The sequence below is a fragment of the Mycena indigotica genome (genome assembly GCF_014461135.1).
Source record: "Mycena indigotica strain 171206Taipei chromosome Unknown Mind.scaff0005, whole genome shotgun sequence".
NCBI lineage: Eukaryota > Fungi > Basidiomycota > Agaricomycetes > Agaricales > Mycenaceae > Mycena > Mycena indigotica.
This window is the reverse complement of record NW_023503004.1, coordinates 5,479,454-5,505,440: the sequence shown is the minus strand read 5'-3', so window position 1 is coordinate 5,505,440 and position 25,987 is coordinate 5,479,454. Positions and strand designations below refer to the sequence as shown.

Sequence of the window (25,987 nt, the reverse complement as noted above, 5' to 3'; positions counted from 1 at the left end):
TATCCTGAGTGGGAAGACCGTTCTCGCGTGACATACTCTTTTGCTCGCTTCATTTTTCCTCGTCGCCCAGCGAAAGTAGTGAAGTAGTTCTAGAAAAGTAGCGCAGTCGTGCATTGTAATCCAACTCACCCAATCCACCTCTTGTGCTTCCCTTGAGCGTATGCTTCCCTTGAGCGTCATTGAGGCGTTCGCACCAAAAGGCCATGGCAGATAGAAGCACATAAGTCATCGCTGACGTGAGCCGGGACGATGGGCCGATCCAGGCCGATGTGGGTCGGGTCATTGAAAACACAATAATGAGAGGTAGAATCCTTACCGATAACGCAGAAACAGCTTACAGGAGTGTTGGATGGCATGCCCGCAGCTGACGGCGGCGCACTCTAAAAAATTAGACCTAGATGCTGGGTGACGGGTCAGAAGAAAACCACAATAAATCTACCTATGACATGGTCCTGGGCCGATTAGTGTGTCTATGATAGCTACCAAGGGCGCCCGAAGATACTCATGGGTTGACCACTAAAATCCGCGCAATTGCTGTCAGTAGCTGTGGCACACTCAGGACTGTGACAACCCATTACTTGATTCGAATTGGTGACCCAGAACAACTCAATCCACTCTTTCATGGTGAACCGTCGCCGGCATGCCACAGAACAAGAGCGCCGGGCTGCCCGCCGTGAGAGCAACTTTCGATACGACCATAGCACACGGTACCTGACAACTCAGGATAGCATTTTTGGAGCTCACAATGTTATACAGAGGACGACAAGTGCGACGTGAACGTCTTCGAGGCAAGCGCAAAATCGCTAAAAGTCATATCCCTCGCCTTTCATTACCGGATCTGGTAGAAGACTGGGCTTGCGCCACACTCCGCGAGAGTTACGACGTATTCCAAACAGCATTGGAAGGCGTCGAAGCCGGAGAGGAGAATTTTGCTCATTGGTTATCTCCTCCGCCATTCGACCTAGAAGCAATCGCCGCTGCGCGTGAGCCCGAGGACTCGGACTACCAGGACTGGCTGGCATGCCTCGTCGATGGCTTCCTCCTGCGACAAGAACGCGCTCGTGAAGCCTCACTTAAGGCAAAATGGCACAACTTGGGTAGAAAGCCAATGCTTGATGCTTTACGCGTCGACGTCAAGCAGTTGCTCGCACAAGATTGGATCCATATGCGACAAATACAGCAACTGTACACGCCTGGTACGCCTGAGCACACTGTTTATGAAAGACATCTCATCTTCCTTGCGCGCCATATGTATCGGTCGTTTTATCTACGGTTTGTTTGAATAAATATTGCTCCCACTGTGCTGACAGTCTACCACCTCGGAACGAGAAATGTCATCGACCCTTCTGTCGCAAACGCTCAGGCTTGTCTCGCAAATCGCCCCGCGGGTATCGGTAACAGTCGTTACTAGTACATCAACCCATCATACCGCCTCTTGCTTTCGAATACCATCTACCCGCTTGTCCACCATGTCCGCCTACCCCTCTTTCATTACTCGGTTCTTCTCTGGCCCACCCACTCGGGACGATGCGCTCCAAATGAGGGTGCTGGGACCAGACTGCGAGTTGCCCAGTGGTCACCTACAGTCATTCGTCAATCCACACTCCGCAAAGCACTGGCAAATCAGCTTCGCCGGTCGGGTGGCCGCCATCGTGGAGGAGGGTGACCAACGCGTGCGGTTTTCATCGTCTTGCTCGTATCCTACTGACGACATTATAGTATCTTGTGCTCGAGGCGCTCGATGGCGATGCCATGCAAGCAGATTTCAAAGAGCTGCTCACAGCGCTAGGCCGACTGGAAGACCGGATGACCCAGAACGCTAACATTAAAAGCCTGAATAGTTGGATACGCCGCGCTCGCAACGGCGCTCAAACGGGGCATATCTTTGCTCACATAACGAGCAAGACTCGCTTGGTACGCTCTTTCCAGTCTTCACTCAATTACGGACTCAATTCCGCTGCAGGTAACCCATGCTTTGGAACAGGACAGCTCCTGGCTTGCGGAACCCAAGTGCTTTCCCATTAAGACGTTGGAACGTGGAGCGACTGTGTATTGTGTCGCACATCTCCTCCAGTTAGACAACACGCTGCACGACGAGCCCCCATTGGTAGCCATGGTATCTTTCCCTCTCACCTCCTCATGCTCGTTTGACGTCGTCTTAGCAAGGCATCCTCAAGTGTCGTTTCATTTGTCGGCTGCACCTCCCGGTTACACCTGAAGCCGAGAATCAGAATCCAGACATGGTCTTGCTCTTGGCTCGCGGGCGCATGCCCGGAGCAGCCATTAGTGCCTCCGACGATTTGCCTGTACGCGAAGATGTGCCTGAGGGACCGTTCTAATATATCACGTCGTTTTGTACATATACTTGTTAAATTGTCCAATGAATAATTACAAGTACAAAATCATTGTCGCGATAGGGGAGTGGGTACATGCGATGCCGGCAACAAGCTACTACCGAGGACCTCGATACCATGCGCTTCCACCAAGCGCTCCAAGCGTGAGCGATAGCCCCGACGGGCCAGAACTTCGTGAGGCACTGGCTGACGGTAAAACACATAGGGCGATGGCAGATAGGGCTTAGAAGCATCCTCCCAATCTCCCACAATAGATCTGCGCGGACGAGTAAGTGAGGTGGGGAGGGCAGCACTTGTCTTTACCTGAGAACGAGCCCCCAAAGGAGGGGAAACTCGTCGGTTAGCACGTCCAGGAGCTCGGCCTCCAGAAGACGAGCGGGGAGATCGTCAATGAGCTTATGCTTGACGACCACCAAGTTGCCGAGGATCGGGTTATACCCGACCTCTTCAGTGATGAGTGCAGTGGCCAGATTGACGGCGTCATCATCTTGACCTTCGGGCTCGCTATGGCTGTGGTCGGAGTCGGTATCACTGTTGCCCGACTGGTCATCCTCTGCCCCGTATTCTTGCGGGCGATTAAACATCGGGCCGTGTACACAGGCCGTGAAGAAGGAAAAAACCACGTTGTCTTCTCGGGAGACGGCGCAATGAAGCTGCACCCGACAAACATCGCAAAAGAACGGGCGTGTTCTCCCAGAACATCCGTAAGATCGCGGCCTGATTACCCAGGGTGGGCGGTTCGGGCTTCGTGGTATCCAGGGCCAGCACGAAGTGCTGGATTGCGCCGGTGTAATCGTACACCGCAACCGCCCGACAGTCCGGACGACCAGGCTAAGCGAACGTGAAAGATGCGGAGAGTGATGGTGTCAGGGGCATACCTGGGTTTCACTAGGGTGGGGAGGGAGCTGAGGGAATCGCTCGAGCGGCAGATAGCCAAAGCCATGCGATGGAGGTCGAGAGGATCGATTCGACATACTAGTAGTAATGAGGTGGGGAACGCAAAGGAAGGAGTGTGAAGCTTGCTTATTATCGTGGATTCGCTATTCAAAGAATGTGATTGTTGGGTGCTTGTTGATTAAGGCCGTTTTCGACACGTACCCTCTTTTTTGAACTCGTGAGCGGTTTAGCCGGGACTCTTGACCCGGCCAAGGATCCGCACAAATCGTCCCCAGCTGATTGTTCAGATGGTAGGTGCAGGCCATCAGGCAGTAGTTACGAATTTTGAAGTCGACCACTTAGTGCCATGAACGAGTTATCGTCTGGAGAGCGCCTGAGCGGAGGGTGAGTCGTTGGTAAACCATCGTTCCCGACCCGAGTTAACGTGGTTATAGACCTCCAGAACCCCCCCACTTCAAATGTCGAGAAAGACAAGGGTACTGAAACTGTGTATGTGGGGGAGTCGTAAAGAGGAAAGCGGATGACTGACACGTTCTCCAGTCCAAGTAGCTCGACGAATAGCAAAGGGAAGGGCAAGGCGAAGCCCCAAAAGATGTCGAAAGAAGCCCGCCTCCAGATCAACACCAAGAATTGGTCGTCGGGTATTCGGGAGGATGCGATATTCCAACCACGATGGCAAGAGTATCTGGCTGCTCGATTAGCGGGAACAACAGCACTGTCCGCATTCTACACCTCAGTTCAGAACGAGTTCCTCTTCAGAATTGGCTGGCGAATCGCAGATCACATGGAGCCCGACTTACCCTTGCCGGAGTACAATTCGACGATGGTCCCGCCAAAGGAGACGCTCTCAGCAGAAGAGCAAAAGGAAAAGGATGAGCGGACCACCCTTCTGTGTGCCGTGAGTGATATCGTCATCATGATGACTGGTCACGGGCTAACCTTCTCTTCTCTCAGCGTATCATTCGCTACTTCACCAATCGCTACGATGGGCCCAAAAAGACCAGGAAGAAGAAGGGCAAGAACAGTGCTGTAGACGGGGCAGGGGCGCCCGTGAATGGCCCAGCGAAGACAAGCCAACTCCCCAAGGTGCCCGAGGTCGAAGACACCATTGTCTTCCTCGCCAATCACCTCGGGCTCCCACCACCCAAACGAAAGCCAGCCGCCCACCAGCTTTTCATGTCGGAGTGCTTCGCTGAGGAGATTGGGCCAGCGGTGGTGGAGAGATGGAAGTCGCGCCTGCATGCAAAGTCGAGCCAAGACGAAATCGATGCTCCTCCTCCGCCGGACCTAAACAACAAGATGGCGCTGGAGCTTTTCAATGCGATGGACCCAAAGCGAAAGCAAACCTTCAAGGACCGCGCAGCCGCCATCGGAGAGAAAAAATAAACAGGAGTACGAGGCCCAACTTAGGAGCTGGCCACCAAAAACTCCAGAGTTCCGTCAACAGTGCGTCAATTCCTCAATTTGTGTCTGAATTTGTTCTGACGGGGTTTCTAGAGTTCTAGACAAACTCGAAGCCTTTCTGGAGTCGCTCCTCCGACCGTTATCCGACGCCACGGGGATGCACATCTTAATGGCGATGGGCGGCCCAATACCTAAGTGGGGGGGAGAAATACGCACCATCCAGTGGGTTTCCCTGCCCGACATCATTGACGTCAAACTGACATGGCTTGTAGACTATCCGTGGGGGTCAACCACGCCGCTGTTCCCGTACCATTTCCTGAATGGGACCCAATACATTGGGAAAGGGAATTTGTGTCGAAATTCAAAAGCTATCTCGAAACCGCGTTTAGTATGTGCTTGAATTGTGCTATATCTCAAAGCTGATATTGTTCTCAAGCCTATGAAGAGCGCCTCGCGTCCGCACTCTCTGTAGCTGGAGCTTCGTCTGCGACTTCCGACGGCCAAACTTCGCTGCAACCAAATGACGCCGCCAGCTCGTCGAAGTCCGTGTCTTTGGACGATCCCTCGCTGATACGGTTGGAAGAGGAAGATGTCGGAAACGAGCTCATCGAAGTCCTCTGTGGAGGCCAATTCTTCTGTTGACGAGGAGAAATCTTCTGTTGGGCCCAAGGCGACCGGCATCGACGAGAGCGACAGCGAAAGCGGCAGCGAAAGCGACAGCGGCGAAAGCGTGGCGAGCATCTCGTCCTACCAAAGACGGAAGAACTACGAACGACAACGGCTCGATAACATCCAGAAACAGAAGGAGATGCTGAAAGAACTGGGTTTGCTGGACGCTACAAGCATACCTTCTGACGAGGGAGCCAAACCCCGAGCACCGCGAAAGCCGAAACCTATCCCGACTGCGCCACCTCGTCGTTCGCTGCGAAACAAAGCCGGTATGAGTGAAATGGAGGTTGACTCAGAAGGGGCGACTGAGTTGAGCCTATCTGAAGGTGACGGGCCGCCTCCCTCAAGTAGCGAAGGCAGCGACATTGAACTAGAGCCGCTGGAGTTAGAGCCGCTAGAACCGCTGGAGCTAGAGCCGCTGGAGGCAGCGGCATCATCGAAGACAACGATCGACCCTCCGGCTGAAGAATCCCTCTCCTCGAACAGGAACGAGGAGCTCGATGCGAACCCGCAATCTCCACCACACGAACCGCTACCATCCAGCAGCGCCGCCAACATCACTTCCCCCTCGACCTCGGCTCCTGTGACCAACATTCCTCCTCTCATAGACGAAACTACCTCATCTGCCGATTCCGAACCGCTCGCGGTGGAGCCAGGGCTGCAGCCTCCGAAGCCCATCAACAAGCAACCACCCAAGCCAATTCCACCACCGCGAGCTGGTGGGGGAATGCTGAGGGAGCTCCTTCGGCTGGACGCGGCCAAAACATTGACAGCTATACCCGATTGCCCGGAAAGTACTGCTGCGTCCGCTTGGATTTGCAAGGTCTATGCGGAATTTTCGGCAGTCAATCTTGGCGCGACGTTTAATCGAATGCTCCTCAAGTACTTGGAGCTGGAGAAGGCATATAAGTACGCAAATGGTTCGGGCCGGCTGGGTGCCGACCATCGTCCCTCGCAATTAGCGGAATGGATTCGACACAGGCGTATTGCGAAACCTGCCTACTGTGCAGTGAAAGACGTGGCGATGTTTTCCCAACAATTTTGGAGCTGGTGGAATGCGTTGCAGCCAGCTTGGAGAGGATCGACGAGCGGAGGACGGCCCGGGAGTGCGAAGAGGGGGAATGAAACCTGGGGGGGACTCGTTGCCCCAGGTATCAATGGAATGGTGACGGCAGTTGTAATGCTGTATTGGTGGGGGGTGCGAGGAGAAGAAGAACGACGTGTGGCCAACGGTTAACTGGCTCGATGCAGTCGAGGACGTCTGCCTCGTCTGCGAAGGCTTACGGGAAGAGGCCGAGGAAGAAGAGGAACCACAGCCCAAGAAACAGAAGACGACATAGCATAGACAAGTAATCAGTCGAGTAGCTTGGGCTTGAAATGTGTTTAATTAGGTCTTACAACATGGACTTGTGTTCGTTGAAGGAATAGGCAGATCACATGACCATCTTGACTTGGTCGAAACGAGCGACAGCGGCGACCTTGAGAACGGAAAATAGAAACACTACAAAATTATATGAAGAATATAGAGTAGCTTACTATGCCTGCAAGATAGGTTTAAGATAAGTTCAATACTAGGTATTAGGACTCAGCGTTGTAGTTATACCGTGGAAGGGCCAAATGACATCATATATAATCCAAAACGGTAAGCAGTTGATGGCTGGAGCCAACCAACTGATGGCATGGATGGCCGCGATTGCCAGAGGCCAGGATTGATCGTGAGGAGGGAAAATGATGGATTTGATCAGACCGTCCTAATAAGGCAAGGGCCAGTCTAGACCAACGCCGGGCCGCGGGGTAGAAGCCTGTCAAAAGATGCTAAACCACTTAGCAACTGCTAGGCACCAGGGGTTCCTAGGCTATTAGCCCACTGCATATCCTACCAGTACCTAGGCTACTTTAGGCTGTATATTACCACTACGGCTCTTTGCTCGGCAGAAGGAAGTCAAGGCCGCGAAGAATCCTTGGCTGCCGCTGCTCAAGCAATTGAGAGCTCCCAAGGGACCCCAGCCTCGTCGTCCCAGTGATGCTCAGTTCTATATGAGGCACGACGACTTCAAGGAAAAGGTGCAACGAGAGTTTGCAGCCAACCATCGCGGCGCGCCCGCGAAGGATCATCTCAAGCTTCGCGGTGAAGTCGCAGCGCGATTGCTTGACCAGGAAGGCGAAGAAGTACAACGCCGCATCACGCAAGAAGCCGACGACGCTTACGAGGAAGCTATGGAGGCTTATGAGAACGACAAGATAGGTTTGGCGTCGGATGCGCCCGAGGACGTTGTAGAGTGCGTGGTTGTCTTCTCGTTGACGATGTCCCTCAAGCTCATTGATTTTGCAGAGCAAGGCGACGTTTACCCCAAGTCGTGCAACCCTTGCTCGATCTAGTTGCGCCCGTACACCCGTTGCGACGTGGCTCTATACTATGGAGCCATTGAAGAATCGGCAAGCGGCTTGAATGTCGTGGTTGAAAGGTCGGATTTCGGCGGCATTGCCTATCTGTTGTTGACCTGATTTGCAGTCTACACTCGCGGGAAGTGGGCGAAGAAGGGAATGACTTCGCCCAGCTCGAGCCAACAGCATACGCTGAGTCAATCCGATGTTTTTCGCGGTTTGTGGCCAAGAAACGTGAGTCGTGACATGTGTCGGGTACATGCGAGAAGCTGACGATATTTGAATGCTTAGATGTCGAGTCTACGAAATCCGCTGACCCAATTGGCAAATCTGCGACCGAAGGAACTGTAGCTTCAACGTCGAACTCAGCCGTCGATGCTTTAGCCTCCGCTGAGACGATAACACCACGAGCGGAAGCGGAGTCGGGCCAAGTTCGCCAATCTCCTGCACCAGCCGAAACCGACTCCGCGCCTCCCGCTTTGAATGTCAACCCCGAACCCGACCAAGTCCCAGACCAAAACGTGGCGTTCGCGCGATTCAAAAACCCTCCTGGTCCGCTTTTACGTGCACATTTGATGTCTTTAGCGGAGGAGGAGCGAGAGCGGCAGATAGGGCTGATGTGGTGGAACTCTGCATACGAGAACGAGCGTGAGGAGAACATCTTGCGGAATCGCGCGTTACTCGATGCGCTGGGCCTGGGGAACAATACTTGGGCTGGCGCAGACCAAGGCCCGGCGATGGGAGGGAAGGGGAAACGGAAAAAGAAGACGCCTGACGCTGAAAGTGACAGCGCATCGGGAAGCGATCAGGAGTCGGACGATGATCTGGATGGGACTGCGAAAAGAACGCCTCCAGTGACCCGCTCGGCCTCGAAGAAACAGGCCTCTAACTTGAAGACAGCCGTTACGAGCGATGGAGCCTGGGCGACAGAGGCTTGCGACAAACATCTGACTCTTTCCGTCGCGAACGACCCATGGTCTGGAATGATTGGGAATTGGATGGGATGGGAAGGCCAGTCTGGTTTTGTGATTTCGGTCAGTGACTACGCTTTGAAATACTGCACGATGACTGACCTTGGGAAAGACAGACGCATATTGCGCCACGCGTCGGCCAAAAGAAGTACACAGCTGGATTGGGCGAGGACGCCGTCTCAACTGGTCGCCAGTTATACCAGAGCCGGAAGCGTTTGGAAAGAAATGGCGCGAGTGGTGGATCGATATCAACCCTGACTGGCGGGGAGAGGGTTTGTCGAAGATGGAGGGTGGTGACTGGTCGGCATTGGACATTCCTGGAAAGAACGGAATGCTGAGCGTGTTGAAGTGTCTGGCATGGTGGTTCGAGAGCCAAAGGAGGGAGGGGGATTCCGAGCCGAGCAAGGAGTGGAAGGATGCTGTTGAGGATGTTACGTGGGCTCTGGCTGAAATGACCAAGTGAGTGTGCAATTTTACTTGATTATATGACACTCACCTAGAGTTGCACAGGTGGAAGACAACGCAAATGGGCCAAGAAAGCTTGTCGAAGGAGAATGGGGCCCAGGAAAACGGGTCAACGCCGGCCCCTGTGGAAACCGATTCGGGTTCGGGAGGCAAAGCCATCGTGGCCGAAAGAGGGAAGCCCAGGAAGAAGAAGCAGCGTAGATAGTGAAGGTGTCGAGGAGAGCCTCTGTGTCGTATATAAGCAATGCCAAGCCGCTGACATGTCCTGCTGCTGATCGTCGGAATGATGATTGCCGAGATCCTGTGTTGATGAGTGTCCCCTGGCATCAGCCGTCACTTCCATCATCTGCCGAGATGCCCGGGAGGCTGGCCGCCAGCTGCCCGGGAAGGTGCCCATTTCCTGCGCATTGAATATTTGGGCCGCAGCCCCATTTCCTGCGCATTGTAGTAGGTACACCTGCTGTTCGTGGTTAACGGAGAGCCGAGTGAAGAAAAGGCCGTCCGCTACGCCATGTCCTATATGGCGGAGGGACCCGCTCAGCAATGGGCAGAGCGTCATGGGAGCAAAAACCCCTTCCCCTTCCCTCGGTGGAGCCAGTTCCTCTCCGAGTTTCGCCTTCGGTTCGTTGAGGAGAACGAACAGGACCTCGCGCGCTAAGTTGGAAAGCGGGGTTATCACATGGGAACGCGGGATGTCTACGGATATACCGACGACTTCGAGGACTTGATGGACCTCGCTGGCTTCGAAGACGCGTTGGTTAAGGTGACCAAGTACCGCCACGGACTTGACCCCCTGATCAACAACGGCATCACGTCTTCAAACGACCCCCCAGACCTCCGTGACTATCTGGGCTGGCGCACTCGGGCTTTCCGACAATATGAAGCCCTGGTGCGAGCGAAGCTCATTAAGGGAACGGCTACCCCGCGGACCGCTTCGGGAGCTCCGCGGCGCCTTCCCCATCACTCGTTCGGCAACTCCGTTCCCCATCCGCCCGGTGGCCGCACCTGCGCCACCCGCGGCCCGCGCCCCCGTCCCGGTACCTCCGGCTCCCGTCCCTATGGAGTTGGATCGTACTAGGGCTCGGGGCGCCCCTCGTCGAGCCTGCTTCAGATGTGGCGACCCCAACCACTTGGCTCGGGATTGTCCGCTCCCCGCCGATGTTCGCCATGTGGACATCCTTGACGAGGTAATCCAGCAACTTGGCGATGAGATGCTGGGAGAGCTACTTGCGCGGTTGTCCGACACCGCGGCCTTAGCAGAGGCGCATTCGGAGGCTCCGGCAGAGGATTTTGTCCCCGCGACGAGTGACTGGTGTGCCCTCGTTCGCGTCCATAAATCGTTTCACTTGTTTGTATGATGAATCAACTCCCTTGCCTTACAACGAGCCTGAAACGAAAGACGCACCCCCTGCCCCCTCCGAAGCCCCCCGTTCGGATTCGCCGACTTGCCTGGGAGAAAAAGCTACCTGGCAGCTATACCATCTCTGCCGCTCCTGGGGTTAACTCGCTCCACCTTCCTCTTGAGCTTGAGTCCACTGCGAACGCGCTCAAGCTCTCCCTCTCAGGTCTGGTCGACTGCGGAGCCACTTGGACTTTATCGACACAGAATACGTCAACCGAAACAACGTGCCAGTCCGAAATCTCTCAGTACCCATACCGGTCTACAACGTCGACGGCACCCCCAATGATGCTGGGTCTATTCGCCAAATCGCGGACCTGGTCCTACGATACAACGCACACTCCAACGCGCGTTCAGCTGGCTGTAACCCACCTTGGGAAACAGGACTTGATACTCGGGTACTCCTGGCTCAAAAAGCATAACCCCGAGATCAACTGGGAAACAAAGGAGGTGAAAATGAGCCGCTGCCCCGAAGCTGCTCCACCTGCCGCGACGAGGAACGGACCGAGCGCGCTGAGGTTCGCCGCCTCCGACTCCTTAAATCGCGCTTGCTTGCGGGCGCCTTCCCCCACCGTTTGCGCTATCGATATCGCTGGCCCAGACGATGCCGACGACGAACTCAGAGCTCCTTCGACCCCTCCGGAGCGCTCACCAGACCTTGACGACGACGAGCATCTTGAAGACGGCGACCGCATCTTCTACACCTCCTTTCGCCCAATCGAGGAGATTCGCGCTGGGAGCACCGTGTCCCAACGCCTTGCAGAGGCCTTCGCCCGTAACTCGGCCCCCCCCTTCGGAGATTCCGGACTGGGCCAAGGAGTTCCAAGACGTCTTTGACAAGGAGTCCTTCGACACGTTACCAGAGCGGAGGGCTTGGGACCACGCTATCGAACTCGTTCCCGACGCGAAGCCCGCTAATTGCAAGGTGTATCCGATCTCCCCCTTGAACAGCGCGAACTTGACGAGTTCATCGAGGAGGGACTTGCCACAGGCCGTATCCGCCCTTCGAAATCTCCGATGGCTTCCCCCGTCTTCTTCGTTAAGAAAAAGGACGGAGGACTTCGGTTTGTCCAGGACTACCGCGCCCTTAACGCAATGACGATTAAGAACCGGTACCCCCTTCCGTTGATTAACGACCTTATCAACAGGCTTAAGGGCGCCCGTTACTTCACCAAACTCGACGTTCGCTGGGGCTTTAATAACGTCCGGATTAAAGAAGGAGACGAGTGGAAGGCGGCCTTTCGGACCAACCGAGGGTTGTTCGAACCTTTGGTGATGTATTTTGGCCTGACGAACTCCCCCGCGACTTTCCAAACGATGATGAATGACATTTTCCAGGATCTCATTCTCTCAGGAGACGTCATGATCTACCTCGACGATATCCTTATCGCGCATTCGGACCTCCGTAAGCACCGCGAGATCGTCCGCGAAGTCCTTCGGCGACTCCGAATGCACAAGCTGTACCTTCGCAAGGAGAAGTGCGACTTCGAGAAATCGTCAATCGAGTACCTGGGGGTTATCATCTCTCACAACCACGTCGAGATGGATCCCGTTAAGGTTGCCGGAGTCTCCGCATGGCCTCCGCCCGAGAACAAGAAGGACGTCCAGCAGTTCCTGGGGTTTGCTAATTTCTACCGCAGGTTCATTCGGGATTTCTCGGCCCTAGCGCAACCAGAAATGGGCCTGGGGAGACGCCGAAGCCGCCGCCTTTCAAGCTATCAAAGACGCGGTCGTCTCAGAGCCCGTCTTAGCGATCCCGGACGACTCCCGGCCTTTCCGACTTGAAGCAGACAGCTCAGATTATGCGACGGGGGCGGTTCTTTCACAACAATCCGCCCCGGACGGGAAGTGGCACCCTGTAGCGTTCTATTCCAAAAGCTTAAATGATGTCCAGCGCAACTACGAGATTCACGACAAGGAGATGCTCGCGATCATCCGCGCACTCGAGGAGTATCGGCATTTCCTCGAGGGCGCCGCGCATCCGGTCGAGATCTGGACTGACCATAAGAATTTGGAGTATTTCCGAAAGGCACAGCACCTTAACCGTCGGCAAGCCCGATGGTCGTTGTACCTTTCCAGGTTTGACTTTACGCTGCACCACGTCCCAGGTCGCCAAATGGGCCGTCCCGATGCTCTCTCTCGCCGGCCCGACCACGGTATCTCCGACGACAACTCGGATGTCACCCTCTTATGCCCCGAACTGTTCCACGTTCGCGCTTGAGGCCGTCACCGTCTCTGGGCCTGGCTCCGAACTTGTCCGCGACATCAAGGAAGCGCTATCCGGTGAGCCTGACCTAGAGGAACCCGTCGCGCTTGCGGCCCGGCAACTCTTGAAGGTCCGAGGTCAAGTTCGGGGCCCCCGCTCATCACGTTCGGACGAGTGGGCCGTCTCCGGCAACCTCCTGTACTTCCGCGGCAAGGTTGTAGTCCCTAAAGACAAGGACCTAAGGAGGCGCATCATCGAGCTCTGCCACGATACGCGAGTCGCCGGACACGCCGGGCGGTTCAAGACCTTAGAGTTGGTTTCGCAACTACTGGTGGCCGCAGATGTCTCGCCATATCGGACGCTACGTCGCGACCTGCGACTTATGCTGCCGCACGGAAGGCCCTCCGAAGGCTTCCGCATGGAGAGCTCCATCCGACCGAAGTCCCGCCCGAACGTTGGCACACTGTCACCGTAGACTTCATTGTCGAGCTGCCCGAGGCCCATGGGTATGACGCGGTTATGGTAGTGGTCGACGCCCTCGGAAGCGCGCCCACTTCACTGAGTGCCATACAACAATAGACGCGGTCGGAGCTGCCCGCTTGTACTATCGGAACGTCTGGAGGCACCACGGAACCCCCGAGAAGACATTTCGGACCGTGGCTCGCAGTTCATCGCTGACTTCACGCGAAACTCTGGCGCTTAATTGGCGTCAAACCGGCTACCTCCACGGCTTACCACCCGCAAACCGACGGACAAACCGAGCGCGTTAACCAAGAGCTCGAGCAGTACATCCGGATCTTCACCAACTACCAACAAGACGACTGGGACGAGCTTATCCCTGCCGCTGAGTTCGCCTATAACAACCACGTTCACTCCTCCACTCAACAGGTACCCTTTATGACGGACACTGGCCGGCTTCCCGAATGGGTTTCGAGCCAGGCGCCCGCTCAGAGTTGGAGTCGGTAAACGAGTTTCGCGATCGGATAGCTAACGGCGTCTCCGAGGCAAAGGCCGCACTCGTTAAAGCCAAAGACGAGTATAAACGGTACTACGATCGGAAACGTTCGGACGCTCCGAAGATCCAAGTTGGTGATAAGGTTTGGTTGGACGCCTCTGACATTAGAACGACTCGGCCCTCCGAGAAGTTCTCCCACAAGCGCCTTGGACCGTTCAAGGTGCTCGCAGAGGTTAGCAAAGGTGCCTACAAGCTAGACCTCCCCCCCGTTACTCCAAGCTCCACCCCGTCTTCCCCGTTGTTAAGCTCGAGCCCGCTCAGGACGACCCCTTCGACGGACGACCCCTGGCTACGACGAACCGCCCCCGAACTAGAGGACGGAGTTCCCGAATGGGAAGTCGAGGAAATCTTGGATGCCAGGATAAGGTATAAGCGTCTTAACTATTTCGTCAGGTGGAAAGGCTACGATGCTTCACACGACTCGTGGGTTCGGTTCGACCGTGTCTTTGCGCCAGACAAGATTGCGGACTTCTATCGGAGATACCCGGGTAAACCACGGCACATCGCCTCAGCAACCTTCGACTCGCTGCCCTTCCGTATTATGCGTCGGCACGCCGCATTCAAAGGGGGGGTGATGTCAGGGGAACCCCCGCTTGGCCTCCTTCGACCCTCCGAACGCATCCGAGGCGCATCCGACCGGCGCCCCCTCGGACGCTCCGACCCACCCCGACCATCGTCCACGGCCTCCTTCGCCCGCACAATCACCGATCCGTCAAGACCCTCCCAACGATCACCTTGGGACAGAGCCTGCGACGCCGCTCAGGCCTTCTGCGCTCTACGTCGGCAGTTACGGACGACCAGTATATAGTTGGCGCCCTAGCAGGCGGACCCTTAGAGTTTCTTCTCTTTGGATCCTCCCCTGCTAGGTCGGTCCCTCCGTGTATTTCCCGTAGCTTTTATTCACCCTTTGGATCCTCCCCTGCTAGGCTTTCGTCGGAGTCTCCAGGGTTGCCCTTACAGGAGGCACCACGGAACCCCCGAGAAGTACATTTCGGACCGTGGCTCGCAGTTCATCGCTGACTTCACGCGCGAACTCTGGCGCTTAATTGGCGTCAAACCGGCTACCTCCACGGCTTACCACCCGCAAACCGACGGACAAACCGAGCGCGTTAACCAAGAGCTCGAGCAGTACATCCGGATCTTCACCAACTACCAACAAGACGACTGGGACGAGCTTATCCCTGCCGCTGAGTTCGCCTATAACAACCACGTTCACTCCTTCACTCAACAGGTACCCTTTATGACTGACACTGGTCGGCTCCCCGAATGGGTTTCGAGCCAGGCGCCCGCTCAGAGTTGGAGTCGGTGAACGAGTTTCGATCGGATAGCAAACGGCGTCTCCGAGGCAAAGGCCGCGCTCGTTAAAGCCAAAGACGAGTATAAACGGTACTACGATCGGAAACGTTCGGACGCTCCGAATATTCAAGTTGGTGATAAGGTTTGGTTGGACGCCTCTGACATTAGAACGACTCGGCCCTCCGAGAAGTTCTCCCACAAGCGCCTTGGACCGTTCAAGGTGCTCGCAGAGGTTAGCAAAGGTGCCTACAAGCTAGACCTCCCCCGCGTTACTCCAAGCTCCACCCCGTCTTCCCCGTTGTTAAGCTCGAGCCCGCTCAGGACGACCCCTTCGATGGACGACCCGGCTACGACGAACCGCCCCCCGAACTAGAGGACGGAGTTCCCGAATGGGAAGTCGAGGAAATCTTGGATGCCAGGATAAGGTATAAGCGTCTTAACTATTTCGTCAGGTGGAAAGGCTACGATGCTTCACACGACTCGTGGGTTCGGTTCGACCGTGTCTTTGCGCCAGACAAGATTGCGGACTTCTATCGGAGATACCGGGTAAACCACGGCACATCGCCTCAGCAACCTTCGACTCGCTGCCCTTCCGTATTATGCGTCGGGACGCCGCATTCAAAGGGGGGTGATGTCAGGGGAACCCCCGCTTCGGCCTCCTTCGGACCCTCCGAACGCATCCGAGGCGCATCCGACCGGCACCCCCTCGGACGCTCCGACCCACCCCGACCATCGTCCCACGGCCTCCTTCGCCCGCACAATCACCGATCCGTCAAGACCCTCCCAACGATCACCTTGGGACAGAGCCTGCGACGCCGCTCAGGCCTTCTGCGCTCTACGTCGGCAGTTACGGACGACCAGTATATAGTTGGCGCCCTAGCAGGCGGACCCTTAGAGTTTCTTCTCTTTGGATCCTCCCCTGCTAGGTCGGTCCCTCCGTGTATTTCCCGTAGCTTTTATTCACGCTTTGGATCCTCCCCTGCTAGGCTTTCGTCGGAGTCTCCAGGGTTGCCCTTACAGTGGTGATCTAAAGATAGGCTCATGATCAAGCATTAGGTATCCTTGTGTGATACCTGACTATGTCAGTCAGTACTTCATATTTCCAAATGAGCTGAATATATATGGTGCTGACCCATGCTTGTAGTACTCTAATGACCTCAATATCTTTACTACAGCTCTATATTCTATATAAAATTGTCCATAGCAAATTTTGCTATATAGGCCTTGAAGCATTCAAACTTTACCAGATTCTATAGGGGAATGGGTTAGAAGTATCAGAGAACTTCAAGGAACAGTTTTCTATCCAAAAATAGCTTATCATGTTAGGTGAATTCCAGAAACTCATATGTCACTCCTTCAGGTGTCACAGGTGGCATACCCATATTACTCAAGGATCTGGTCACAGATAAGCTATTGGAAGGCATTGGGCTGTAGAGGGCCTTGCATTAATCATTCAGCATAGCTACATTAGTCTTTAACAGCAGTCTTGGGGAAGGTTAGGCTGTACTCTTCAGAAGTGACTGATGTCACACAATGCTATATGGAAGATTCCACTCCTAGGGGGTTTGTTCTATGGTTTAGATGTGATAGAGAAGTATATTTAGATATCTGGAATGAGTCTTACCTCTATATATGTGTTGTAATCAAGTATGTCAGTGGTTACACCAGAAGGTAGGGTTGGGATACTAGCAGTGAAAGGGACTGTCCGCACCAAAACACTTGCTCAAAATAAATTTCAAGTATGATCTAAGAAATTGGTATAGGCTGTTAGGGGACTTCAAATTAACCTTAACAGAGCTTCAACTGCTGCCATAGCTATACCAGATGTTGTGCAATGTTGTAATCAGTGTTATCTATACTCAATCTAGTACATCTATAGTTCTGGTACTTAGAGGTGTAGAGACAGATCCTCAAGGGCAGTTGTTATGGATCTTCACACCTTCCAGAAAACCCTCTAACTTTCCCTATATCTGCCCTACAGCTTATGATAGGATGTACCCTAGAGCCCCTGTAATTCAGGGTTGTCTGCTGAGGCTGTGAGGCTATAAATCCATAGAATCACTTATATCCATATGCCCTACAAGGATAAAGTTAGATCAGGATTATCCATCTAGTAATCATAAAGATATCAGTCATTTGTTCCATGTCTTGGGTAAACCATACAATTTATCCTACATACAATGGGTATACAATGACTTCTTAGCTTGATACTGTAGATTGTATTTCCCTAGGATATTACCTTCAAGGTGAGCTCCATATTACCCATTTCCACTGAGTATATTTGAAGATACACTCTAAGTTGGGATGGATCATTTTCCAATGATGGGGTCATATAGATCTAATTGGACCATTTTACAGATGGAAACCTCATGAAGAAAGGCTGACTAGTAATAGTTTCAAGCCCACCAATGTTTAGATTCAAGCCCTAGCCATTGTGCAGTTGAATTGAGTTAACAACATTAATGATTGAGTTACCAACAATATTGAGTTAATGAGTTTTATGAATATCTCTTGAACGAACAAAGATATTAAGTAGCGGTTTGTACTGGGATCATTTTCCCAACATTCTGCAACTTTTTCATTTTTGGGGGTAGAGGGGTCGGGAGGCATGTCGGGCACGTCGGGCGGGCGTCGGGGGAGGGCGGGATCAGTAGATGACATCAATGACACCACCATCATGTTGCGATCATTAAGTTTTGTCAGATATCAATTTATTTCATTTGAATTGATGAAGAATTGAGCTCACCATTGAGGACAATGTCGAGGACGACGACGGCGGACTATTTGACAGTGACGGCGGGGTATTTGACAGCAGCGGGGACGGCCGACGACAGGGCCGACGACAGCGGGCGGCGATCGGCAATGTCAATCAACGATCGGTGACACAAGTCACATTCGTTACGACGATGCCAAGGCCATGGGGGCAGCGGCGGGCAGCGCGCACAGTGGGCGGGGGCAGGGAGGCAGCCGGGAGGGTGATGGCAGCCTCCGGGCTTCTTTCCTCGCTACCAAGACACGTCTTGGTAGCCATATTTAGCGGGGGTGCCCGCTACTGGCTCAACCCCCCTCTAGTTAGAGGGAGAGAGTACCCCCCTCTATCCCTCTAACTAGAGGGTATTAGGGTGCACTATAGGTGTCTATAATAGATAATATGTGACATTTATCAGAAGTAGGGCTAACTCAGACTAAGATTAGTACTATGACTGAGTACATGGACTGAGAAAATAGCTGTAATCATCCCCCTTACTATAGTTGAATATTCTGTGACTATAATATAGTAGAGTCATAATATAATATAATATATTCAAACATAATCATATTCAAGTGATCCACGAAGGGCATAATATATTCATAATATTCTGAATATATTCAATATTTAATCAAGCATAATATAATTCTGGCCAGCACTACGCACGCGGCAACGACCGTGGGGATAGATGGGACGCGGCGTGGGAACGCTTGTTGTCGTAAATTCCCGAGTGACATCCTCGCAGACGTGCACCGACGTATGCTTTTGGGCTTGCCAGCCGCGATTGGAGGACGCTCAGCTGCGTGCCTAGCTATGAAGCATTAGCGCGCGCTGCGGCGAACCGCGGCGGCGGCGCACTTGGGTCGATCGTGATTGACAGATGCGTGATACCGTCCCGTGCAAGCGAAAACTTCTCTCCTTCCTGCTCTTCCGTCCCCCTTCCTTTCTCCGAACGGACGACGACGACGACGACGATGCCGGGCGGCCTAGTGATCGTGGACGAGGCGGACGATGCGGTGCACTATGCGGGCAGCTGGGGCAAGTCCGGAGCGGACCTTGAGTTTGCGCAGACTACGCATTGCACGACGACGCAAGGGTCAACGGCGTCGTTTTCTTTCGTCGGTGCATCGTCTTTCCCTTCTCCAATGTCTTCTTAGGCAGCTTAGGGACTTCTATATCCGTCTACGGCACCATCGCCGTCAACACCACCGCTGGCGCGCTCTCCTTTGTGCTCGACAACCGGAGCAGCGCGACATATACGCCTACCAATATGCCTAGTGTCATCCATCACGAGCAATTCTACTCTTCTGGCACAATCGCCAATGGCTCCCACTCCCTGGTTATAACACAGACAGCCGTGGACCCAGCGCGCTGTGTGCTCTTTCTTGATTACATTACGTATCAAGCAACCGTGGACGGGCCGGGGCCGTACTTCATCGACGACAGAGACACAACGATCGCATATACCCCGGCGTGGACGGACTTTGGCTCCGAGCAGGACTTTATGCATACGAGCAGGGCAACGCCTGGCGCAGGCGCAAAGTTAACGTACACCTTTAATGGCCGCGGGATATCGTACTACGGCGGGATCACCGCTGGAAACCGCACAAATGCGTCGATATCCATCGATGGCGGGCCGCCCACCTTCTTCGTGCCCTCTCTCGCACCGGGGATCGTGAAGGTCAACAACTTGTACTACAACTCGGGCGACCTCGCGGACGGGCGGCACACACTTGTTGTCAGCGCGATGAACGATAACCCAGTGTGGATGGACTACTTTCTGGTTGTCCCCCCGTTGCCGGCTGCCCCGGGGACTGGTGGTGGTGGAGCAAGCGGGGGCGGAAGTAGTTCAACAATGTCAGGCCCCGGGCAGAGCGGGACAACTCTTCCCGGGGGCACAACCACGACCGTTAAGTCGAGCACTAACGTCGGCGCGATCGCGGGCGGGGTCATCGGGGGCATTGTCCTCCTCGCTTGTCTGGCTTTCAGCGCGCTCTTTCTCTACCGCCGCCGCCAGAACGCTGACGAAGCCAGCTCCCGAAACGCACCACGGCCGGACATGACTTATTACCAATCGAGTCTCGGCTCGCGACCTGGTGCCCCGCCTGGCAGCGCCCCCGAAAACATCATCGCACCGTTCCCAAGCTCCCTGCAGGCGAATTACAGCCAGGCCACTGTGGACCACCAGCAGCCACAACAGCCCGGCCAACAGCCCTATCCCGCTCACCCTTACCACGCGCCATACGACTCCCAGTCCGCCATTTCCGCCGGGTCGTCCTCGCCACCCCTGCGGGCGCAGCGGCCAAGTCACGTGCCTGCGACGTCCTTCTCCGCGGTTTCGTCGGAGCTCACGCCCGAGCACGAGGCGGACGACGGGGACTCGGCCTACACGGGCATCGCTGCGTCGTCTTCCTCCCAAGGGGTGCGGCAGCTCCCGCTCGCCCCGGTCAGGGCGCCGAGCGCACGGGCAAGCCCGCAGGTCGCCCGAAAGCTTGCGAATGAGGTGCGGTTTCAGGGCGCAACAGTGCGGGACGGTGCGGAGGGCGGGCCGCCGGTGTACGATGGGTGATGATTGAAATGAATGACGACTGGACGATCTTTCTTTGTGTGTTTTTCTGTGTATTTGGATTGAAGAAACGTGCTGCTCCCGCCTTCACGTTTGCCGCCCAGGCCGGCTCTAGGTAGTCGTCAGCGCGAGATTCTCCAAGGTAAGATTGTACCTTTACACTAGCAACTCGTTCGCGGACACAGCTAGCAGGCGGTAAGGAACGCGGTTCAGCGCGCGCGATACTGAGGCTGACCCCAGCAGTCTTGCGGATACCCAAGCAGGCCTCCATTGCGAGCGCGTTGCATGGCCGAGTTCCAGCGAGAAAGCTGCAAACTTCGGTCAGCAACAACGGAACGAAGGGATGACAGACACATAACCAGCCACGATCGTGCCCTCAACTGCGCCATCCTCGACATCCATCGCACGTGCATCGCCGGGCCGAGTTCCAACCAGAAACCTGCAACGCTCGGTCAGAAATGGCAGAAACAGAGATGGATCTGCGGCAAACCGAGGATGCGGAGTCGTCCAGGCCGAATCAGGGCGTTCTGGGTCATTCTCGACATTGCAAGCAGTGATTTCAACAGCGGACTTGCCCCAGAATTGCGGGAATGCGTCCGCGGTAGAAGGACGGCCTTTGCTCTTGTGGGCGGATCCGACAAATTGCCTTCGATCGAGTCCTAGGTGCCTACCCGTCGGCACGGCGCCTCTCTCGACCGCTTCTGCTACACACATCGTCTTCAAGTCTTCAAGTATAACCATAAAAAAAAAAACTAACACAAGTAGTCATTTGCTTGCTTGCCCGGTTCGGCTTTCGCACCGCCGCACCAAGACGCCGCAGCCTGGCAGACACATGCCGCATACGCGCGGGCGGGGCCCACGCATCGTCAGCGCCGGGCAGTGCGAGCGGGAAGAAGGGTGGAAGAAAAACAGTCAGCGTGGGATTTGACGACCGGCTAAATCGGGCCTGGGCGCGCACGTGTCCGCTTATCAACCACTTCTTCCTTCTCCCGCTCGCGACAGCTTGCCCCGCCGTCTTGCCCGTGTCTCACACGGCCACTTCCGGCACTTGGCGCTGCTGCAACCGGCACGCCCTGCCTTCGAGTCGCCGCCTGTGCCAAATCTATCTAACTCCGCGCCCAGCGTCCTGACTCTGTCTAACCCCGCTCTGCCGAACCACGCCGGCTCCATCCTTGCTCTCGTGCTCCACCCCAGTAGAATACACGGCGCAGACTGCTTACCGAGCCGCTGCCAACTGGCACTGTCAATGTGTCAGCAACGCGGCCGTCAGCGAGCGCAACACCTACCTGCCGACGATGAAGACCACGCGAAGCAGCGGGCAACGGCGGCAACAACTTCGCCCCGGCAGCCCCCGCTTAGAACAGGAGTCGAACGCGCAAGTCTGGTTAAGACGCTGCTGTTGGAGGGCCCTGGGCAACGGGGCGGAAGCTGTGGGGAGGTAAGTGTGCGAATGAAGCACAAGGTTGACGAACTGACCAGCACAAGCCTTTGGCCTCGTACCTGCGCGACTCCCGCGAAATGGACACGGGCGAGGAGAAAAGAGTCAATGAACCCTGCGGATGAAGGTGAGCGCGCAGAGAGGAAAGAGCAGAGCGCATGGTACATCTGATTTTCGTTCTACAGTAAGTCCCAGTCAAGGACGAAGAACAAGTACTAACTTACCTTGCAAGTTTGCGAATAACATCAGTCTCGAGCAGAAGACGACGGCCTATGCAAAGTAAGTTAACGTGTTCGCGGATGAATCGCGTGGACCTACTCCTCCTCCAGATTGCGATTCAAGACTCGGAGCTCGTCATCGACGAGATCAACACCATCTGGAAACAATGATTAGCATAACGACCAAGGACGCTGAAGACAACGCACGAAACATGGCCCAGCAGTGGGCAACAAGTTGCCAACAACGACAACGAGGCTGGTGGTGGTGGAGCACAACCAGCGGCTGCCCAAGACGGATAAGTTACTGTCGTGGTTGAAGACGAACACGCACCTCCACAACGCTAGCGGGGTCGGGGATTCAAGTCGGCGATAACTTGACAACCGAGCGCTGTCCGCTAGTAAGTACAAGTCAAGGGCCGAGAACAAGTGCTAACTTACCTTGAAGGTCTGCGAAAGATATCTTGGAGTTTCTTGTCGGTGAAAGGTTGAGGTGGGAGGAACACCAAGCTGACAGACGGTAAGTACGCGCGACTTCAAACAAAAGACTCACCAAGCCCATCGGCAGTGCCCGGGACAGGCTGCGCAGCTGGCGCGCAGCGCCAATGACGGAAGCTGGGGAGTGGGAGTGTAAGCGACCGCTGGCCTGTCGGCTCCGTCACCCGAAGGCACGTGTCGCTTACGAACCACTCCCGCTTCCCCATCCCCGCGCGCTTCCCCCAACACAGCACGTCCACCCAGCGCGGCCCCAAGCGCGTCCCACGTCAAGACGCGCCGAATGCGCGGCCGCGAACGGCAACGCGACAGGCCGCGCTTGCCAGCCCAACGGTAAAGCGCCGAATCTGTCTACATCGGTCTACAACACTGACTACTCCCTCCAGCCGCTTGCCGAGCTGCTCCAACGCCTGCCGAAGCACGTTTCCCGCCCTCTCCGGCTCCCAAAGCCGCCAAATCGACACTACAAGCAACAAGGCTGTCAGCGCCGATCGGATCTCGACAACGAGCAGAACGCGTACCGGTGGGGAAGCGCCGACGGGATCTGCTGGCTGGCCTGTGGCCGAAGGCGAGCATGCGGAGGGACAGGGAGAACAGGTTGAACGAGGACAAGGTGCCGCTTGTCCAGCGCGGACTAAAACAAACTCAGCATTGTCAAACGCGGCATGGCAAGACGACGCGAAACACACCTTGGCGACAACAAGACGCGGCAACGACACCTTCTCTCCGCTCGCAACGAAGCGCCATCGTCGACTGTTGCACTGAGGACGACCATAACTCTGCTGCTTGGTTAGTATCCACAAGAACCGGAGACAAGTCGGCACGAACCTCGCGCGAAACAGCCACAACAACTTCTGATTCCCAGCCAACATCGCCCTCTGCTCCCGCCCAAATGACAGACTTGACGACAAGTCTGGAATTCTGGTTAGTGACGGGGGAGGACGACGAGGAAAGCGAGATGACGAGCAACGGCAGGGAGAAGAGCGGGCATAGAGGCAGCGAGATGGTGTCTGTCGCCATACTACTCGACATTGCTAATGAAAACTTAGCAACAACGTCAGACAACAAGGAGCAGAACGAGACGCACAATGCGGAAACTGGGAGACGACACCAACTCCAGCGAGTGCAATGACAATGTGGAGTACGGTCAACAAGGGGGATAAGAAGGAAGTAGCTTGTGGTGAGGGAGGCGATACTGTGGACAAAGATCAGCGGGAAGATGAGAGGCAAGAATCGTACGATGCATTTGCTTGAGACGCTAACTTGCTCGCCAGCTTCAACGATGAGCACTATAGGAAAACGAAGGTCAGCGCGGCCAAGGATGAAGACGAAACATGCCAACAACGCCGGCACCAACGAGCGCGATCAGAGGGAGGGAGGCGGGCAGACCCTGGAGGTGGTGGTCAACAACGAAGGAAAAGTAACAACGACAAACATAGAGCCCTCCCACGGCAAAGTCAACCACACGTGATACTTCTGGACCTGGCGAGCGGACTCGAAGCAGGGGAGGAGGGGAGGAGAGCAGCGACGGCGTCGGCGTCGGCGATCGCAACGGCGACTTGAGCGAAGAGCGAGGGCAAGGGCAGGTGGGGGGAAAGGGAGAGAGAGGTTGCGCGTTGGTTGAAAGCCGTGGACTTATATATGCGCAGCCGGGCCGTGGAGCTCGCTTAGCGAACACTGCCCATGTCACTGTTGCGCCGCCCCGAAATGCTGACGGAGCTTCTTCGAAATGGAGAGATGTCAGTTTCCATGGCATGAGCGAGCTATTTTGAGCGACGGCGAGCGTGCGCGAACAGACTGAGCTAAGTGATATGTTGGCCCTGATACATTTTGTCTACAGTTTAAAGGGTAAAATACTAACAGGATGAAGTGAATCGAAAATTGTCCAGGTTGGAGTCTGCCAGACAAAAATAACTGGTGCTGGACTCAGCAACAGGTTCTATCTGTCAAGCGGGAGTACCGCAGGGCGTGGCTTGGTAACACGGGCTTCATAACACGGACATCAGTGTGGGCACCAAAATTGATCTGCACAGATCGAACCATTCTGACCCTGCTGGGCGTATCGGGGGACGGCATCGAGGTAGCTGCAGCTATTAATAGCGTTATGTAACCTTAATCTGGCCTCATGGCCGTTTGCCACCAGCTTACCCTACGAAATAAGGTTTGTTGTTTTTCCCTGGATTCAAGCGCATCGCGTCCAGCGATAGGCCTCGGAAATTACTCGGCGGATAGATGGAAGGCTTGCCAAGAATTTGTCTGAAATAAGTTGATGCACAAGTGTGGAGGGGCAGGAGTCCGAAGCGGACCGGGCTAATTGCCGGATTTGGATACCAGCGTGAGTGGTGATGGTTCAGGAAAAGTGAGCGCGCAGCGACAACTCAAGGGCAGAGAAAATTCTGCGTTGCGGGCGCGAGAAACGCGTGATTCCACGTGTATTTATAGTCAATTCGAGCCAAAAAGAGAGAAAGATCAAATATTGGGCGAAACAAAACTATGGAAAGAAGCAACAACCCAGCAGAGTATAAGCCAAAGCCAGCTCGAGCAAGAGACCATGAGTAGCCCATCCAGGTAGAGTCACATCACATCATCTCCGGCGGCCTCCCGGCTGTCACCGGTTTCCACTGTGGGCTGCTTCTCTCCGCGTTTATGATAGCGGCATGCATCATCCCTGAGAATGACACATGAAACCCTCAGCGGTGATTAAACCCTGAGCGCACTGCCCGCGCTTCCATTCCCTTCCCCGGCGCCCATCCAAAAGTAGTCGAGATGCCGCGTGGCCTGAGCCCCGGCTACTGCTTATAATATTAACATTATTCCCTGCTCATTTACCCTATGCCCACTCCCCACATGAGTATCAACATTCCCGACATGTTGCATGCGTCGCCGACTCATGCGCCGCCTGACATCATGGTCGGCGGGCATCACGCCATCACCGCCCGCCTCATGCCATCACCCGAAGGCTGTTCGCCGTGCCGATTATTCTCCGACCCTGACTCGGTGACCTCGGTGACGGGCACGAGGTGATGACGTGATGCACGCGACGCGACTTGACTGCCGTGAAGGCATCAAATCATAAACAAGGTCACGCACCTCCCTTCTTGTCTTCACTCCACGACCATCCCCTGCCGCTCGTCGTGCCCGTCGTCCCTCTGGGTATGTTGCTCTGCATCTCGGCTCCCCGCCGCTGTCGCTCACTCACTCCATCCCCAGTGTAGTCCCTCATTCCCAACTCACTCAACTCGGACGTCAAGTTGGCCGTCGACAACGAACGCAAAGCTTGCTGGCCTCTCCGGTATGTACACCCTTTGCGTCTTTGCACCTCCTTATGCTGACTTGGGCTTAGACGTTGAACGCAATGCTGTCGACGGTCACCACGAACTTGAAGTCGCGACTTCCTCAGGCTGGCTGTCATGTCAACGCGACTGCGACCCTGGTATGTATGGTATGTTGGCCTTGTGCTAGC

At 55.0% G+C, this 25,987-nt stretch overlaps 1 protein-coding gene across 1 annotated transcript; it reads left to right on the top strand.

Moving 5' to 3' along the window:
- Positions 1-18,733: 18,733 nt before the first annotated feature.
- On the top strand, positions 18,734-20,379 carry MIND_00652400 (uncharacterized protein; the record flags this gene model as incomplete). The annotated part of the gene is made up of 2 exons (XM_037363254.1): positions 18,734-18,932; positions 18,977-20,379. The coding sequence occupies exons 1-2, from the start codon at positions 18,785-18,787 to the stop codon at positions 20,377-20,379; spliced, it is 1,551 nt and encodes a 516-aa protein (XP_037221175.1). The 5' UTR covers positions 18,734-18,784.
- Positions 20,380-25,987: the final 5,608 nt, after the last annotated feature.